The sequence below is a fragment of the Hibiscus syriacus genome, unplaced genomic scaffold (genome assembly GCF_006381635.1).
Source record: "Hibiscus syriacus cultivar Baekdansim isolate YM2019G1 unplaced genomic scaffold, ASM638163v2 tig00110160_pilon, whole genome shotgun sequence".
Classification (NCBI taxonomy): Eukaryota; Viridiplantae; Streptophyta; class Magnoliopsida; order Malvales; family Malvaceae; genus Hibiscus; species Hibiscus syriacus.
In genome coordinates this window covers 2,728,631-2,749,973 of record NW_024062608.1, presented here as the reverse complement: position 1 = coordinate 2,749,973, position 21,343 = coordinate 2,728,631, and the positions used below count along the sequence as shown (strand labels likewise).

Here is a 21,343-nt window from a genome sequence, read left to right as displayed (position 1 = left end):
ACAACTTCCCAATCGCAGAGCCAATTTCAACTTCACAACGAAGGATATTGGACTCCAGACAATGCAAGTTCAACTTCACGACGAAGGGACCGCTGCTTGTCAACAACAACTTCCCAATCTCAGAGCCAATTTCAACTTCACAACGAAGGATATTGGACTCCAGACAACGCAAGTTCAACTTCACGACGAAGGGACCGCTGCTTGTCAACAAAATTTCATTCAGATTCAATTTCAACTTCACGAAGGAGGATATTGGACTCTGAACAATGCTACTTACTTGGATTTCAACTTCACGACGAAGGATATCCAATTTCAGGCTCAACATCACGACGAAGGGAATCTTGCACACAAGCATCATCCATCTTTAGATTGGATTTCAACTTCACGGCGAAGGATATCCAACTCAAAAAGGGAGTATATGTCAACAAAGACCTTCGAGTTCGACTACGCTCAGCTCCAAGGCACATCATTTACAGCATAACTCAATGCTAGAAGGGTTATCTGCCATCAAAATTGTCGAGTTCGATTCCATTCAGCTCGATGACACATCAATCGCACTACTTTCTGGTTGCAGTCGATGTTTTCAAGTCGAGAAGAGGACCCGGGTTAACCGTGCCTTAGTGACAAGCAACCATTTTCAAACAAAAGCTATATGTCAATGAAGATTTCTGAGTTCGATTCCGATCCAAGGTCTTTAAACCGAGAAGAAGACCGAAGGGCAACGAGAAGCCACGTTCTGATTCAAATTCCGAACTACAGCTTCAATTTCATATCATTCCAAGATGAACTCGACTTCACGACGGAGGAGTCATCCGTAACTCAATTCGACAGGGAGTTATTGAAACATCAGAGTCAATTTTCAACTCCACCGAACGAAATGTGTGTCTTTTAATCTTTGCCCTATCCCCGTTACACGACTATGGGCAAAGAGGGGCAGCTGTCAACACACCTTTTCGTCCTACTAGAATTCAAACTCCTAAAGATAGGATAGAATTTTGCTAGGATTCAAAAAATAGGATAGAGTTCTACTAGATTTAAATTCCTAAAGATAGGATCCACAAGCACTATAAATAGCCATTGTAACTCACCATTGTAACAGACGATTTATACACAAAACATAGAGAAAAGCACGGGAAGATACAAAGGCAAAGCTATTGTAAAGGATTCGAAAAGGAAATAAAAGGTAGCATTTTCTTTTTTCTTTCTTTTGCATGTGCACGTTATTTTTCTTGAGATTTGGTTCGAATAACCCAAAACGTGGGTTGCGCCGATGACCAAAATGGGTGGGGTTTCGAAGTTTCGAACCTAGATCTACCCCGAGGCTTATTTTTAAAAACCGGTTTGATTTTCGGTTAAAGGAGGGAAAGATCATTTTAAAAATCTATATTAGTCCCTTTATTTATTATATGGATATTTTATTCATTTATTTTTATTATTCATGTTATTATTATTATATGTATATATATATATTAAATTATTTTCATTTGATTTTTTACTATATTTTATTATTATTATTATATATATATTTCTTTAATATTTTACTTATAAGTCTAATATTACTATATATATATATATTAAATTATCTTTATCTAGTCGTATATATTTTTTATACTTTTAATAGTTTATTTATATACATATTATTAAATATATATTCTTAATTATTTTTATTTGATTATTTCTTTATTTATGTAATATATCTTATAACTTTATATATTTATATTATTTTATTATTATTTTTGTTTTTTTTATTCATTATTATTATATTATTATTTTTTTTAAAAACCTTGTGTCTTTATCATTATTATTATTAAACATTATATTATATACTACTAACCTAGAGGGCCCATTTTTTTGTCTTATTTCTTACTAGAGCCCCCCATTTTCGGTGAATTGGGAGAGTAGCTTTTCTATTTTTAAGTATTTGGTGTACATATATAGCTTATTTATTTTATTAATACTTTGATATATATATTTATATTTTTTCCTTTTTTCAAATATTACTATATATAATTATTACTTTACTATTTTTTTCTTATCTTACTTACTTATTTTATTTATTTTATTTTTCCCTTGTATCTTATTTGTTTTCTTTACCTTGTTTATCTAACACATTTCTCGATTTTTTTTTCAAATCAATCAAGGGTAAGTAATTAGGATCGAAACTTTACCTTTTAATTTAACTTGTTATTTTTCTTAATTAAGACAACTGGAAATTACGTAGTACCGAAAGGGCGGTTCAAGGGTGCTAATCCTTCCTTGACCGTAACCGACTCCCGAACCCGACATATTTCTGGTAAGACGCAGATCAGGTAAGAAATATGGTATCCGATCAACCCATTTATTTTTAAATAAATGATCGGTGGCGACTCCAATCCACATTTTTCAAGTCGAAGCCCAATTCCGGGGCCCAACCGAAAGACGGTTGCGACAAACATAAAAACCGAGTGATTTTAATAAAACATTTTTTTATCAAAATACCAAGTTTTGGGATATACGAAAATCCAGAAATCAAGTTCGGGAGTTGGTTACACGTGGGGAAGGATTAGCACCCGAACAAATGCCCAAAAATTAGTACCTAGTTGATTACTCTATATTTAGAATTGAAAATTTTGAGTTCAAAATTTATTTAATTTTAAAAAAATCATTACAAATGCAAAGTTGGAAAGGATATTCATTTATTAATATTAATAGTATTCGCCTCTAGCATGGGTGGATACGAATATATCTAATTGCTACCTCAAATAAACTACAGTATGAGGTTAAAACTACTTAAAGATCACCAACAAATCGCAAATCAGAACCAAGCATCATGAGATAATTATTTGCGATCGCAGGTTGCATATCCAAATCCAATTTGAGGATCCAAAACAGGGAATATCAATGAGATAACAAATGAGTGTTATCTTAATCAGTAGTGACGATGTTAAATCTAATTCTAAAAAAATAAAAAAAAATATGTCAAAAAACAGAAAAAATATTATGAAAGCTGATAAATTTATATTATAAAGATATAATTATTCTAAAAATTTAATATATAAAATAAAAAGAAAATATTAACGGCGGCTATTACGACGGAGGCTGCATTCCACTGAAAGGGGGAAAATGGACAAGACAGAAAAAAGAAAGCCAACAAATTGAATACGTTTCTTTTTTTCTTTTTTCTTTTTTAGAAAAAATGACATACGACTTATCCATCAATCACATATATATTCACTATGTTAGTAGGTCTTATTCTCAAAATAGAAATAAAATACTGAAAATTTAAAAGCAGCATTAGCTTCAACAAACTCCGTTTGTATTTTCTCTGAACTTACTATTTTTAGATCCTTCAAGTATCCAGCTTCCTTCCAATGCATCATCCACAACCAGAAGCTTTTCATTATTGTTATTATTAGTTATGGGCAAACGATCACAAGCATGTCAGTGAACCATATATGATATATAAAAGATTTATCATAATAATTTATACTTTTATCTTTTATTTTTAATTAATAAAAAATAATTTTATATCTATATTTTAATTCTTTTAAAATCAATACATATTGATGTAGTATTGCAATAATTAATCATACTGTAATACATTGTATATATTTTTTATTATTTTAATGGGTTAATATCTTATTGACAGATTGATCGGATGTTAAGATGCCAAGTCAACATAAATATAATTTAAAAATCATTTTTAACTTTATATATCTTATTGTCATGTATTTTAAATATTATTTAAATATAATTTAATATCTTGGCCCCATGATGTTCCGTCACTGCGTGTAAACCTTATCTTGAAGCCTGTCCGAATTCCGTTAAAATAACAGATAATCTCCAAACTTTACAGTTAACACCACTCTCCTTGCAGGTTATAAAAAGCAGCCGATTTTCATACAAGAATAAACGCATCCGTTAATACAAAAAAAAATAAAAATAAAACGTTATACTATCGAAAGATCCCCAGAATCTGAAGCAGAGACACAAACACAATGGTTGACAGCAACATTAATGATGGCTTCCGGTACCTAAATGTGAAACCAGGTACAGGAGGGCTTTGGAACCTGTTGAAGTACTCGCGGTGGGGCTCAAACCATGGTGCGGAGACCGATCACCGGTTTGTCATATTGGTGTCTATCGTTGTAATGGAACTCCTCCGTTTGTTCCGGAAGCCTATGGAGTTCACTGGTTATGTGGTCGAATTCTTTCTCAACCTTATATCCCAAAATGGATCTCTATGTGGCTTACTCTCAAACATTCTCCATGGTAAATTTAACTTGCTCAACTTCAAATACAACCATAACGATATCTATCTATCTATCTAATAATATATAATATCGGTGTGTTTGTGCAGGAAAAGCAGTAATACCAAAGAGGGGAACTGATACTTTTATTAGCAGTGTTGGACAACTAGATTCGCGAGTGGATCTCTATAAAGCCAAGAAGCTAGTTGATGATTTGCATAAAGCTGGTTCATCTACTGCAGGAATTGCAAAACTTGAATCCAGTGTTCGAGAAACAATGGATCTATGCATGATGGCATCAAAACTGGCATATGAAAATGCTCAAGTTGTTGAAAACGTCGTCGTTCGTCATTGGAAGGCAAGCTTTACTCGTTCTCTCATTCCCTTTTATCTCTTCATTTGCCGGAATCTGGCATGTTTGGATTATTCTTGTAATCTGGCATATGTTTGCAGATGCACTTTATCGGCTTCTATAACTGCTGGAACGGTAAGATCAGCTCCATTCTCAATGTAGATTTTGCCAATTCTCAAATACCATAAATTCTTTTAGTTCTTGCATCACTTAAGAATGCATATATCCCTCGCTTTCAATGTCCTTTTTTCTTTTAATTATGTCAATTGATTCCTTCTATGGTTGCCAACCATTTCATAGATTACCAAAAGGAGAAATCTACTCAAGTTTTTCTTACATGTGACAAGCCTAAGGACGCATCTTTAATATTGATCAGCTTTCGGGGCACCGAACCTTTCGATGCCGACAATTGGAGCACCGATGTCGATTACTCTTGGTACGATTGTCAAAACGTAGGGAAAATTCATATGGGATTTCTTGAGGCATTAGGATTAGGCAACAGAGAAGATATTTCAACCTTTTATTATCATCTTCAGACACAGGTCACATATCACACCTATTCCGAAGCCGCAGAACAGTCCTCTAGCATTGGGAAAACCGGCATCCGATTGTCAGAAATGGCAGATATGAGTGCATACTATCTGGTGAGAGAAAAGCTGAGGAGCTTGCTTGTAGAGCACGAGAATGCAAAGTTTGTAGTCACTGGACATAGTTTAGGAGGGGCTTTGGCTATAATGTTCCCGATTGTGCTTGCAATACATGGGGAGATGGTGCTACTAGAGAAGTTGTTGAGAGTGTATACATTCGGACAGCCGAGGGTTGGGGACCGAAAGCTCAAGAAGTTCATGGAACCTCATTTGGATCAACCGGTCCCCAAGTACTTTAGAGTGGTTTACTGCAACGATGTGGTGCCTAGGTTGCCTTACGATGATAAAACCTTTTTGTATAAGCATTTTGGGACCTGCCTTTACTACAACAGTTTTTACATTGAACAGGTATCTACTTTTACATTGCTCTAATTTTGTGTAATCAATGAGTTTGAAACTATAACCACTGAATTTAACACGAAAATCCATAGTATACCAAGCCAAATGTATAGTATAAAATGTTCTGTTCTTATCATTATTGTGACGGTTTACTTGCTTTTTTGTTTAAAGACGGTGGATGAGGAGCCAAATAAAAACTACTTGGAGATAAGCGAACTGATCCCTGAATATGTGAATGCGTTTTGGGAGTTAATAAGAGGTTTGGCGGGGGGTTACATATATGGACCGGAGTACAAGGAAGGATGGTTCTCAATTCTATTTAGGGTTCTGGGATTGGCATTGCCCGGCGTGGCCGCTCATTCCCCTACTGATTATATCAATTCTGTTCGACTCGGGCTTTCAACTACCTGAAGGTTACACTCAATCCTTATGTTTGGATTGGATGTATGTTTAATATGTACATTGAAAATAAAGACCCACCCAACTCCACTTCTGAGGCCAAAGCATTTGGTTTGATGTTGCTATGTTGTCCACTGATTTGCTTATTCTCTGAAGTCGGTTTCTATATTCATATATAATTAAGTTTCGGTTGATTTCGTTTCTGATACAGTTTATTCCAGTTTGGGTTTAGGATTAGGATTAGGATTTTAGTCCACGGAACAACTTAGGTTTGGCCTAGTCTGCTGGGATTAGAAATAAATTATTTAAAATTCTTATTTTAAATAAATTAATTCTAAAACAATAATATATTACTAGAAAATTGTATTTTTTAATTGGACCTTGGTCCAGTTTAGTTCAACTCATGAATATCTCTAAATCAGTCCGAGATTGTTGGGCTAAAACCCAAACTTGGGATATCTTAACATAAGGGACAAAGCCTACGTAGGGATGACAATGAGTGAGGCGGGATATCCTTTCTTCCATCTCTATATTCACCTAATATTTTTGTATCTACCACTTATCCACCATCTGCAATGGGTAAATATTTTAAATCAACACTGGCCACGCGAGTATATTCTCAAATTCACATCCGCCCAAGTAGAAAATTGTGATCACTGACAAAATGACACATAGCACTTTCTAAAAATACTTTTTTATTTTTTTAAAAAATAAAACTCATTTGCCCTTATTTTGACAAAAACATATAACACATAATTACATCGGCGTAAATAAAATAAGTAGCACTCAACACATACTTACACCGAAAATTAAAAAAAAATTACAAAGTGCAACGTGTCATTTGTCAGTGATCATAGGATTCCACGTCACTTTCCTTGACAGAAGTTAGTGAACTTGTTAATGGCAGAAAACATCATGTATGAAATTAAGAATTTTAAAACATTATGTATGAAACTAAGAATTCGGTATACTTCATATATGAATGGGGTAATTAACCCAATTCATAACGGTCTAAAATTTATACTGTTGATAATTAGTGGGCAGGCGGATACGGGGCGGGTAAAGTCTCAAACCCATCACCTATTCACTACCCACGGCGAACATGACTTTTTACATCCACACTCACTCACCACCCATTAAACTTATACCCATCTCCGCTCCAGTTGAAACTAGTACGGTACAAAATACACAAAATTATACCCACATGCCATCCTAAATGTCTGGCAGGAGCACAAGTGGTCCTTGCAGTTATAAAATTATCGTCTTGTAGTGTGCTCATAATTTGTCCTTTAAGGGAACACCAATCAACCAAACTTGGCCTCCAAATTAGAAATCCCTAACTCGATACAAACCTCTCATGTTAATGGGGTTTAATTAATAAATAATCAAACATGATTTTTCAGTTGTTCGATTTCAAATGAATTTAAATTTTAAATATTACACATCGATAGTATGAATTCAACAATTCAAACAATCATATAATCATGTTCAGTCTAATTTATATGCTTCCCAAGGATTATAATAAAAACTAGCATCATTTCAACTAGTATCACAATTTCAAGTTTAAGGTTTAACTTCAATTACATTCACTAAGATCAAACTCTCGAAACACCACTAAAACAAAACCCAATCGTCCACCTTCTTCTTGCACTTTTTTGGGGCTCTAATTTGTTTTTGAGCTTCAAATCATATATTAACACATTCAAAAGAGAATAATAAAAAAAAACACCAATCAGAACATAACATTTGCATAGATACTTTATTGGAATAAAATGACATGACAAGTAATCATATGATATAAAATGCCTATTTCCTTGACTGCTTTTTACACCTTATTGCCAATCATATATTTTCCTTGAACTTCAATCCATAAATTTGCTTTCATCCTTACAACCAAACCCACCATTTTAATCACATTATATTTATACTTCTAATGCTTATTCCTTCAATATACAATTCTGCTCTTAACCAGAATTTCACTTGTTGATTAAACTAATCAAGACTTTGTGAATCTAAGGCTGCTAATATAACAAACAGGCTCTTAGTTAATTGAAGCAGCAAATTTCAACCTCACCATTTGTTTTCTTTTTCATTTTCTCTATTCTCATCATCTCTTCCCTTTAATTCATTCGAAAGCAAAAAATGATCTGCTTAACATTCACGTTTTATTCACTTCTTTAGAAACTGCATGTATATCTGCCGTTGGACAGTGTAGATTGTGTGACAAACAAATTTATTAAACCAGCAAAGCACAATTAGCTTGATTTTTAATATCAGAAAAAAAATGAGTCATAGAAAGGTTCACTCACAAGGCAGTATACCCTTTTCATGGGAGTACAAGCCAGGGGTCTCCAAGTCGTCAATGTCACCCATTACTATCAGTACAGCTGCCCTATTGATGGAGGATTGTATGCCCTTAACCGAACACCTTTGGCTTCCAACCTCGGCGACTCATCAACCAACAAAGTTCCTTCGCCGCCTCCTTACTCGAAGAGGAGCACTTCCCTGAAAGGCTTGAGGTGGTGGCCGGATGACCCTTTTCTTGCTGCTTATAAAGAGTGCACCAAAAGTGGGGGGAAAACCGGTGGCTCCAAATTATCTGTAAGAATTAAGAAGATTAGGTTTTCATGCAAGAATTCTTGTGATGTTAGAGAGAATAATTTGATGAGGCTATCAAATCTCCCCACACCTCCTAAAAGTAGAATTGGAGCTAGACAGGAGTTTGTTTAACCAGTAGAAGAGAAGAGTACTGGTGAAAGCTAGGTATAATTTCTTTAAGACTCTTTGTTTAACCATTTGGTTTACATGCTTCTCTGCTGTTTACTGACAATCTGGTCTTGCCTAAGAGCTTCCATAAGAATCTTTGTAATACATTTATCCATTAAATTGCAGCCTCATTTTGTTTAAAATTTTACTTATTACCTAATAATACCTTACCTTATACCATCACCCATTTTAAAACTTGGTTTAACCAAGTTTTGGCTCTTAATAACTTGATTGTGAAGAAACAACATGCCATGTAACCAAAAAAAAATGAAGAAGAAACAACATGCCCTACACATAGATATAATTATATGATTATATGATTCATGTCAATTAGGTAGGTACCTAATCCCATTGATGGTTAACCCAACCAACCAGCCTTTTGACTAGAAACGACCCGTGCTTCTTGCTTTTCCATTTTCATATAAAATATTCACATTTTCAGTCAATTAAATGAATACATTTAATTTAATTATTTATTAATATTTGCATTGTATGTAAAAAATAAATAGATCATCATAATATTTAGTACGATTTTTTATTACTTTTTTTATTGCTTGTAAACTTATGTTTTTACATTATAATATAACAGAATTATATGCATATTTTGGTTATTTTAAATAAGACTATTTTTTTTAGCAATTTACTTAATTCGTCATGAATCATGTAGAGATAATTGAACAATCACTGCAACAAAATTATTCAATAGCAACGTTTTTTAGTCCTATAGCGAGGTTTTTAAGAGTCGCAGAAAAGCTTCCCTACACAAAAAAAAAAGTGCAACAAGAAACACTGCTATAACAAGCGCCACAAATATTAGCGGCATTTGTAAATAAAAAACGTTGCAATAGGTTAGGACATTTAGCGGCGTTTTTTTTACAAACATCGCAACAAGTTCGGACATTTAGCAGCGTTTCTTATACAAACACCGCAATATGTTAGGACATTTAGCGACATTTCTTTTTCAAATGCCGCAATGTGTAGTCCTTTAGTGACGTTCTTCATATAAATGTCGATACTCGAGACTGATTTACAAATGTTAATTTGTACTCTTTATTGTCCAAACTTAACATATCTTGTAACAATATCCAATAACAACATTGATACGACTTGAATTAAGTAAAAAGTACTTAACAACATAAATAAATGAAGTTTACTAATATTAAAGAAATGTAGTTCAACATTGTGAAATATAATATAGTTCAACATTCAAGTGAAATGTAATATAGTTTAAACACTAGAATAAACAGAGAATGAACCTACAAAAGCACCTAGGGTGGTGAATTTCGCGCTTGATATTTGCTCCATCATCTTGTTCATAACTTCAAGTTGTTTTTGAAGTTCATCATATTTTGTCTGATATGATGCTTCCCTCTATGCTTCTCTTGCTTTTCTTTTTGCTTCTCTTGCTTCAACTTCGGCTATCATTTGAGCAAATTTTTCATTCACTTCAGTCAACTGCATTTTTAATCGAAAACTTCTGATTGAGAAGATTGGCCCTGTGATGGTATATGCTGAGACAAACTGGATCCAAAATATTTGGATGAGGTAATAAATGATCCCTGACGGCGAACTTGACCATATCTTTCGGGACCAAAAACTTTAACGAGAACTTGATTTTCGATCTCGTCCACGTTAATGGAACCATGCAATGAAGTTGTAGCTTCATACTCCATCTTTTTATCACTCAATTTTTCCTAATAATCAATTAAGAATTTAGAATAAATATAAAAGTTATTTAAAATAAAAATGTTATACTATAAATATGACATAATTCAAATTTTATGTCCAATAAAAGTAACATGATTTCTACAGCTTCAAGAGTCATAGGAGAGCCATGGTTTTTTGTATGTGTCAACTTGAAGAGGTTTATTCGTCCAACTCGATTGTCGGACGTAGTCTCCTAAAATATAGAACATAAATTAGTACTTAAAAAATTAATAAATAATAGGAAAACTGTTCATTATTATGTGAAAAATTATAATTGAAAAAAAATATCTCCTCGTGAGCTACACAGGCTAAGCTTTTCGATCTAGTTGTGTGAGTAAACTTTTGTTGTTGTCTGCAAACAACAGCAAACGAAATGGGTTTCTATGCAAACAACAGCAAACGAAATGGGTTTCTATGCAAACAACAGCAAAAATTAGATATTTAGAACCCGGTCGGTTAAAGTAGTGTACAGTTGCGGCGTTTTTAATGAAAAAGCCACCAAAGTTCGATGCAAACACGACGTTTTCAAAATAAATTCCATTACGTTATATGACTATTGCGACGTTTTATTTACAAACACCCCCAAAGTAAAGGTTGATCATGGCGTTTACCAAAAAATATCGCCTTATATTATTCAGTAGCGACATTTTTAGTTAAAAACGCCACTAAGGTACATACTTATTGTGCCTCTATTCCGTAAACGCCGCTAATGATTTTATTTTATGGCATTCTACCCATTAACGTCGCACTGTGTTCAAATTTAGTGGCATTTTCTCTTAAAACGCCGCGAAAAATCTATTTAGTTGTAGTGAATATTCTGTTAAATTAAAACTTTGAAATTATGTCAAATTTTCATCCAAATTAAGAAAATAGTTATGGAACTTTAGAACCAATAGGCAAATAAGTTCAACTTGCAACTTAATTTGATGATCTAACTTAAAGAACATGTATAATTAACGACCCAAAAGATTTAATTTAAACTTCTTTTAATGTCCTTTGGAAGAGTCCAATAAGTTATTGGGAATTATTGTATATCGTGTTTGTGCATATTTAATTTTTAAAAGTCGAAATAAAATACTGGGTAAACTACATCCAAGCTCACTTAACTATGGGTTGGATAATAATCAAGTCACTTTTCTTGTAAAAGTTATAAATAGGCAACTTAATTAAAATATTATTACAAATAAGTCACTCTATCATTAAAATTGAAATCAATGTCCAATGTGGTCTGATATACTAATATTTGTAGTCTTCAAAACTTATACATTCTATTAATTTTATCCTAATTTGAAATAATTTAATAAAGTTAACATTTCATATTTTTTATTTTTTTTTTATCAATTTGATCTTTTCTACGACACTGTCAAAGCAAGCAAGCATGTCGGGTAAAAAAAATAGTTGGATAACTGTATTATGCTATAAAAAAGAACAAGTTACAGTTAAATTGTTATTATATCATTAAAGCAATATAAAATTTATGGGAGAATAACAATAATTTAGAAGAAGAACAAAGACTAAAATGATCATTTTTAAAATATAAAAGATCAAATTTATTGAATTATTTTAAATTAGTACCAAATTAAGAGATTGTACAACTTTTGAGGAATAGAATTGTTATTATACTGGCCATGTTTCTGTTCCCGTCTAATTTTTAACGGCCAATTACATGTTTGTAACTTCAGAAAGAAAAATGACATATTTGTTACTAGACCAATAATTAAGTGACCTAGAGTATAGTTTACCCTAAAATACTTTATTAAAATAATATCCGGGGTAATATCCACAGCACCGTGTTGCATAATAATGCCTTGGTGTAGATATAGTTGGCCATTAAAAATTAGTGTTGCGCAAAAGCTTAAGAGAGAATTATTTAATTAGATATAGTTTGGTTAATAAAATCTATTCTTATACTAGAGCTATAATTAAATATGCCAATTGGAAATGAGAAAACTAAAAAATTAAGGGTATGTTTGGTTTTAGAAAATATTTTCTCTTTTTATTTTCATAAAATAGTTTTTATTTTCAGTTTTTTGAAAATTAGAAAGCAATATAAATGAAAATTTGAATTCAAAAATAGAAATAATAAAAATATATTTTAGTATGAACCAACTTACCTCAGTAGTTAAAGGAATAGTTATTGTTCCTAGAGGTTATGGGTTCGAGCAGCAACAACTGCAGTAGGATGATTAAGCGTTCATTGTCAAATTGTTGACTTAGTGATTGAGCATGCATTGTCAAATTGCTGAGACCATTTTGAACATATATTACTTTGTATAATCACCTTAGCTTAATAAAAAACATATTTGATATGTAATTTCTTAAAATAGAGATGAACAAATAGTTATTAAATAATTAAATAAAAGTGAAATTATTAAAGAAATATATTACATAAATTTAACACGTGAGTATTGTTAATATAAAACAATAAAGTAAATTAAAAATATATACATAAACATATTGTTGTAAGCAATAGCACACAAAAGGTTCATTAAAATTAAAAATATGTTTTGTAGTATTTAGGGCCTCAATTTTTTGGAGAAAAAAACTAGTGCAACGTCATAATTTTTTTGCAGTAAATGTGACCCTTGAACTGGAAAAAAATCAATCTAAACCTTTGACCAACAAAATTGAACTTTGATCATCACAATGTTTACATGACAATTCACAAAACTTGTATGAAATTCTAGAATGATGATGTGATAGCTCACAATGCTATTGTGATAGTACACGATAGACGATAATGTGATAGATAGACTTAATTGATCTTTTTACTAAGTTTGAGGGCCTAATTGATTTTTAAAAAAATTTGAGGACTTATTTATTTTTTTAAAAAATTAAGAAATTATTTTAATTTTAAATATAAAATATAAACAATCATTAAGATATTAAATATATTAAATATAAAAATACTATAAAATCAAATCATTAGAAAAAAGTTCAATTTTTTGGCCAAAAGTTTGAGGGCTTCATATACCATTAAGTCAAAAAATTATTTTTAGAAGAATTTAATTTATGTAAGTAAAGTTAAAAGTCTAGATTCAAATTTTAAAAACAAATTTAAAGAAAATACTGAAAACATTTTTTTCTTCATATTTTCACTCTTTTTTGTTTTCATTTTTCAAAAATCATTTTCGAATTTTACAAAAAATATGTTTTCTGCAACGTTTTCTATTTTCTAAGAAAATAAAAACAACTTATATTTTCTATAACCAAACGAACCCTAAATATGTCAATTGAAAATGAGAATTCTAAAAAAAGAAATGTTTTGTTCTATAAAATATTTTTTGTTCTTTTTTTTATAAAATAATTTTCAATTTTTTAAAAATTTTCAAAAAAATATGTCTAGCTAATATAAATGAAAACTAGAATTTATAAATAAAAGTAGTGAAAATATATTTGATATCTATTTTTTAAGATGGAGTAGAACAAATTGTTATTAAATAATTAAATTAAAATATAATTATTAAAAATTTATTACATAAACTGAACATGTTGGTTATGCAAATATAAATCAATAAAGTTGATAAGAAATTTTATAACACATAAATTATTTTAGAGTATAATAAGAATATAATGTTAATATATATTGGACATCAATTAAATTTAAAAAATACACAAAAAATATTATTGTAAGGAAGAATATATAAAAATGTCATTAAAATAAAAAATATATTTAGTGCTACTTAAGGCCCTCAAACTCAATAAGTGGTCTCAATAATAAATGGAAATATTGTTCTTCCTAAAGGTCATGAATTCGAGTAACTACGTTTGTACAATGTGTATTATCAATAAATTAAAAAAATCTAAATAAATAATATCTTATGATTAACTCCTACATTCTAATCATTCATATATTATCTTATAATAATAAAAAAGAAGTTTTGAACTTATTAAAAGAAATTGTATTAATTGTAATATTTTTATATATAAAGTTCCCCCTTTGTTTGAACTTTATCCAAAACAAATCGAAGAAAAGAAAAACATGTAGAGAGCTGTTTTTTTAACAAAGGAAGCTGAATTTTATTAATAAAAATGGAAGAATAAAAATTATAACACATTTAAAGAGAAAATTAGAAATAATAACTAAAAAATTATATATAAAATAAAAATATTAAACCCAAAGATATGAAGAGAATGAAACCTTCAAACATTAAAACAATTCAGTAACCTTCATAAAACTAATTGTTTATGTTGAACGAGACGCTTTATGATGTGATGAAAGAGTGATGAGTGAACCAAATAATTTGACAACTGCTTCGCTACACAATTATGATTATATCGACAACCGAACATTTACAAAAGAGTGGATCTGATAATACGTGACCACTGAAAAGTCAATCAATAAACAAATGTCTTGAGGATCTTTTTGGAAGCACCAACACGACCATATACATATGCGAAAAACTTACCGAAAACCATAAGGAACGTGCCACAAGAGTAGAGAAAAATTGTTACAAGTGTAGAGGAAAATGTGTCATAAGAACTGAATTCTTATTTAAAATTGAAAAAATTTAAGAAAAAAAAGATAAATACATATAAGGAAAAACATGTAGAGAGCTGGTTTAAGTCTTGTTGTACCCATGGTTTTCATAATCGGATCGGTTAGCGAACCGGTTATGCTATCAGTTCACTGGTTCAACCGATCAAACTGGTCTGACCGGTCGGAAGAACCGGACGACGTCATAATTATTTAAAAAAATAAATAAATATACCAAAAATATTTAATAAAAAATAATTTTTATATCACAAGTCATATTCAAATCAAGTCATAACATATATAAGTTAAAAACCATAAAATCAAGTGAAACAAAATGATTCAAATTAACTACAACATAATATTTAAGGTAAAACATATTAAATAATAAATATAATTATATAACTATAATTAAAAATAAATTTGGGGTTAAAAAAATCATAATAAAATTATATAACTATAATTATATAACTATTCTTTCACTTCAATCAAGCTCGAATTTTAGGCTTCAATCGAGCTTCTAACTTTTTTTTGAGTTCAAGCCTTTTTGAGTTCAAGTTTCAATATTATATTTCGAGTTTGAGTTGAACTTGATAATTTTTAGCTTGTGAGTTTGAGTTGAGTTGAGCTTACTTTTAAAGTTTTCAAGTTCGAGTCGAGCTCAGCAATACTCGAGTTCAACTTGGCTCGTTTAACAAACGACGTTGTTTGGTTTAATATTTAAAAAAAAAACAAAAATCCCGTTTTTTCCTGGTTTTTAGCCGGTCCGTTTCAACGGTTCTGATCGGTTCACTAATAACGATTTAACCGATTTAAATTAAACCAAATTAAATAACAATTCTCGATTGAACCGACCGATCCGGTTCAGTTTTCAAAACAGATGTTGTACAAAGAAAGAAGATATTCTATCCCTAAAGGAATGGGGTCCTTTGTTATCATTTCCTAGAGGAACGTGAACAAAGTGGAACCCGAAACTCTATTTAAGAATAAGACCATTCCTTGACTGACAATTTGGGTCTCTCCCAATCAATTAAATCAGCAGTGGCAAATGACAATTATTGCCCTCCACTAGTCTTTAGTTATGGTATCATTATCAGTGTTGAAACTGATTTAATGTGCAACTTAGACATTTCATTATGGCTCTTCGAATTCAATGGAGTCATCATTGGAGCGTCTAGTTTACCAAAAAGTAAATTATAGTTCGATGTACGTGCCCAGAAATTAGATAAAGCAAAATGTAAAGAGTAGGAGCTTGAAACATAGACCACTATTAAATGCTATCAAACAAGAAGAAAACAACAAAAATAACCTTGATAAAACCACCTCTTTTTACAAAACAAAACCAGTTCTTCTTCTTCATCATCATCATGATGTTTTTAGCAACAACACCCATCATTTGATATATACATACATATGTATATATATATTTCTCTCACACCTGTTACTTTAAGGGAAAAGAGAGCTATGGCTAAATCCGGTTTCTCGAATTATGATGCCATTATTGTAGGTTCAATATATATTAAGTGACTAATGATGAGTTCTGTTCGGATATGGCGGTAACGTTATAGCATGGCCATGCAGGTGAAAATTGCTGCAGTTGCTTGAATAGCAAAATTTGACGTATGTACGAAGTTTTTGTCGGAGCATACTGTATTCGGATCGGAGCCGATCATTGTCCGTCCTTACTGTGTGACAGTGGTACAGAACCAACCTCAGACGGTTGTTCAGTTGTCGATTCTCGACTCTAAGCCAGTTCACCTGGTTCCTTAGGTTTTCTAAATGCTTCTGTTTACGCATCCGTGACCTCCTCGCCGATTCCCTGTTGGATATCATACGCCTCCTCTTTCGTTCCTCAATGACGGAAAGCGCCTGGTTCGGTTCATCTAAACTAGAGTTCGAGTTGGTTCGGTTTTGGTTTGTTTCGTCTGAACCGGAGCCCGATCCCGCTGGTTCTATTGATTGGGTTGTGTTAAAAAGTTCCGAGCAATCCCACGGCAGCGTGAAGCCACTTTCGAAATCCAGGAATGGATCGTAGTCGACCAATGAACCGGATGAGAAATCGGCCGGAATAGTGGACAACATGGCTTTAATAATAATAAAAGAAAGTACAAAAAAAAAGCAAAAGGTTTAGAAAATATGCTGGGGAAGGTAGGAAGGGAGAAAAGGGAAGAAATGCAGTTTAGGGGGGTGATATTTATGGGCGAAGCTGAGGAGTGTTGTGGGTCCACGTGATTGCATGAATAATTGAATATCATATGCGTTTTACTTTTATAAATACGTATATGGACCGTATATATGTATTTTTTATAACTTTTGAGTCATGTGGCACTACGGTGGGGTTTTCAGTAATATCATTGAGAAAGCCAAAAAAAAAAAAACAATGGGGGTGACATATGATATGAGCTCAATTGGGTCCCTTGAAAAGTGATTTTCTTTTTATTTTGGTTAAAAATGTGATTTTGTTATTTTAATTTTCCTTAGTCATGAAGAAACTGAATAGCGTGGGGTCATGGGGACACTGTCTGAATCTGATAGGGTCTAATAGGAAGCTACCGTGGGAACGTGCGTATAGTTGGGACTCCCGGATGATAAAAATTAATAATAATTCTAAACAGACACTAGATTTGTTTAATTGTTAGGTTATATGCTTAGTTGATTCAGGTTTTATTTATTCTGTTTTGTTTTAGGGGTTTTGGGTTTTGGGTTGACTCTTTTTATCTGTTTTGTTTTAGAATTTAATTATTTTTTCAATAATGATCTTTTTATCTGTTCTCGACTCAACTCCTTTTTAAATTCAAATTAAAAAGGTAATATAAAAAATCATTTTTTCTAAACTATAAATGATTAATATATCAAAAACTTTGTATTATAAATTTATATTCTTCATCCGCATTAAAATTAAACCGGTCTCTTGTTAATTGAAAAATAAACCTCAACTCTTCTTTTAATAGAACTGGTTTAAAAGTTGAATATCCATATCAATGACGTTTTGCTTTAGTTTTTTCTAAAAAATTAAAATTACAATTATTATTATAGTGTAAAATAAAAGTATAAGGAGGGTAAATTTTGTTAGCGACAAAGCTTTGGGTGACGTAAGCAGTATCAACTCAACGGGGAAAGTAATCCTTTTATATTATCTATTTTTTCCTCATCCAGTAAAAAGGAAATCCCATTATTATAAGTCAAGAAATAGTTTCTCACATAAAAAAAAAAGCAAACAATTTAAACCAAACCATTTCAAATTATATAATAACATTATAATTTTCATAGCTTTTATTTATTTCAATAAAATAAATAAATAAAATCATTGGATCAAATAAATTTTCCTTTACATTCTTTTAAATAAGTGGTTTATATTACCTAAAGAAGCGTCAAAGCTGCTATAGATACACGCAACAAACAAAAGAAGAAGACTTGTTAAAGCTTACACACAACAAGCAGCAACATAAATCTCAACAAGAGATACCCAATTACTAAAAAGACCACAGTTAACATTATCAACCATAGCAATGTTTCTACCTTGCAATTTGATCCTCGGTGCCTCCTTAATAGCTGAAAGGATAGCAACAACACCCCTAATCTTCCCTTTAAACAGCATGCAGTTTCTTCCCTCTCAAATGATATAGATATAAGCGTTCCAAGTAAGTTTGAGAATGGTGGTGAGCAAATACTTGCCCTTAAGGTTAGCAACGACACACTCAACCTCACCCCTCCAACACCTGATTTGCCTAGTCAAGCCATACAGTCTCAAGATAACCTTCCGGTTGCCCTTTGCAAAAGAGAACTCAAAGAACAAATGATCTATAAATTCCATTTCATCACTACAAACACAATATCTGCCATCAACCAACAGACCAAAACGCAACAATCTATCACCAGTAGGAAACCTCCCCAATAAGTGTAACACCCTAAAATTTAATTAAAAGAAAATTGAGGACCATATTATAAATTTTTAAAAGTTTGCAGCTTGATTTTGGAACCTGTAGGAAGTTCAGAAACTTAGCCCTGAATTTTCCTAATTTTTCTTGGTAAGTTAAAACCTAGTTAACCCCCTAAAATCCCTAAATTAGAAAACCCCAAATTCTTTCCCAATCCCTAGCATATGCCCTCACTCTATCGATTCACCTTCCTCCGGCCAGCGATGTAGGTCATCGCCACATCCAATCAGAGCGCCGAGCCGTTATGTCCAAAAGCCCTCTGTCAATTCACCGTAAGCCACCGTCGATCGTCGTGAAAAGCTTCGGGAATATTTGAGCAAAAATCCCAAACCCCTGTTTCTGTCTCTTTTCGATTCCGACCACCACGAGCGACTATGGGTCGCGTCACTGTCGCTAAACGACTCATCGTCCTAGCCTAAAAAAAAACTCGACCCATCTTACATCGGTTGGCCCAGTCGTTCGCTGGCGATAATAGTTTGAAGTTTCGTCGGAGACCTCTAATATTTACTGTTGTTTCTGTATTTTCCTACCGATATTGTCATCATAATGCCTCACCGCCTCTGCCACAAAGATTCTCGTTCTGTTCTGACCAAAACCTGATCGGGTTTGTTGGCCGAAAATTGTCTTGTCGCCGATCACCGTCTTTGGTAAGCTCCGGTGATATTTCAGATATTTTTGGCTGATATTTGGTTTATTCTCAAATTGATTAATTGAAGTTGTAGGAGTATTCGGCAGTCGTCCCCCGACCCGTCACCGCGGCCACCCGTCACCATGTGTCACTGCATGCGCGTGGGGATTTTCTGCCTGCTCTAGAAACCTTCTAGAACCGGTTCAATCAGTCTATACCGGTCTGAACCGACCAACCCGGTCTGAACTAGGTCTGTTTGACCTGAACCGACTCAACCCAACCCGACCTGTTGACTTTGACCTGACACGTTGACTTTGACCCGACCCGTTATCTTTGACCAGAGTTGACCGTTGACTTTGACAGTTCACCGTTGACTTTGACCCAAAAAGTCAAAATTTCTAAAAAGTTATATTTTATGTTTTTCGATGTCATGAATCCGAATCTGAAGTCCATTTCACCAAATTCACACTCGATAAGCTATTTTTCAGTATTTTATCTTCGGATTCAATTTGGTTTTTTGATTAAGTTTAGTTTCTAACGTAAATTCGTTTGCTATGTATCAAAGACATTATGGGATGTGGAATTAAAGTTTGAGGGCAATCGAATGGAGTTTAAATGGTTGATTGATATGGCTCGTAAATCGAGGTAATACATTATTACCTTATGCATGTTGAATAGAACATGTTGGTATTGGTAAATACATGGTTGTTACATGTGTATAGTTAAAATTTCTAAACTCGATCCGGTTTTGAAATAAAATAAATTAAACTGAATAAGGTTCAGACTACCTGCATAGACATAAGAAGACTGATAAAAATGATTTCAAGTTCAGTGATTATCTGAAAAAGCAAATAACCTCAAAATCTCTAAATTTTATTTATCCTCGTTAAAAACTTTAATACTAAAACTACCTGATTATGAAATTACAGAATTACCCCTGAAGTAAAATAACCAAAATACCCTTTAAGTGTAAAATGACTATATTATATGACCAAGTTGAATTAAATGGAAGTATTGTATGTATTTGAATTGTGAAAACGACTGAATTACTCTGAAAACTCTGAAGTGATCGGGATAAACTTGACTACTAAATGACCTAAATACCCTCAATGACATAGAATTAAGCAAATGACTTGGATAAGTCTGGAAACGCTGATGAACTTATGTGTTATACCATCCATAACGGTTTTGAAATACAATCCATCACGTCGACATTTCGTGATACCATTTGCAACGCAAAAATGAAATAAATATCATTGGAATACTTGTTCGTCTCCCTAAGATCCAGTCAACGATGATCCTGATATTAATCAGTTCAACTAGTGTAGTCAGTGTTAAGAAGTTAATAATAGAGAAGTATCATGGTACAAATGATTGACAAGTATCACAGTGTTGAGGTCTGTAGTTAATTTGGACTCAAAATCCTGATAATTCAATATATAATCTTGAATACCACAAATCATTGTTATACTCTTATTAGATTAAATTACTATTAATTCTCTAAGAACCATTTGTCTAAAATGCCCCTGATTTCCTGAATAATTGAATCACTCTTGTCATACCTAAAATCTCAAATAACTCTGAACAGATATATCTGACCAAATTACCAGAAAATGTACATATGTTTGGATTGAAAAAGAATTTACCGAAATGTCATCGAGTTGTGAAATATTAGAATAACTTTGATATTCAAATGACTGAAATACCCATAAACCCCAAAAAGGATTATAATACTTTTAACTCTAAGATGACCGAAGTAACCTCGAGTGTGGAAGTGACCCAAATATCCTAACAACTTGAAATAAGTGAATATCTTTGAATAAATTCTAGAAACGCTAATAAACTTATGTTGTATCATCCCTAA

At 32.3% G+C, this 21,343-nt stretch overlaps 1 protein-coding gene and 1 pseudogene across 2 annotated transcripts; one reads left to right on the top strand and one right to left on the bottom strand.

Moving 5' to 3' along the window:
• Window positions 1-3,853: 3,853 nt before the first annotated feature.
• Window positions 3,854-6,089, top strand: LOC120216330 (triacylglycerol lipase OBL1-like). 2 transcript variants are annotated; one of them, XM_039213788.1, is made up of 6 exons: window positions 3,854-4,251; window positions 4,340-4,587; window positions 4,683-4,716; window positions 4,882-5,033; window positions 5,118-5,576; window positions 5,739-6,089. In XM_039213788.1, exons 1-6 carry the CDS (start codon window positions 3,978-3,980, stop codon window positions 5,976-5,978), a joined length of 1,407 nt encoding a protein of 468 aa, XP_039069719.1. In that variant the 5' UTR covers window positions 3,854-3,977; the 3' UTR covers window positions 5,979-6,089. The 2 variants fall into 2 exon arrangements, with proteins under 2 accessions (XP_039069719.1, XP_039069718.1); XM_039213787.1 differs by having other exon boundaries at window positions 3,855-4,251; window positions 4,882-5,576.
• A 10,292-nt stretch (window positions 6,090-16,381) lies between these two features.
• On the bottom strand, window positions 16,382-17,064 carry LOC120216320 (annotated as a pseudogene).
• Between the last annotated feature and the right edge of the window lie 4,279 nt (window positions 17,065-21,343).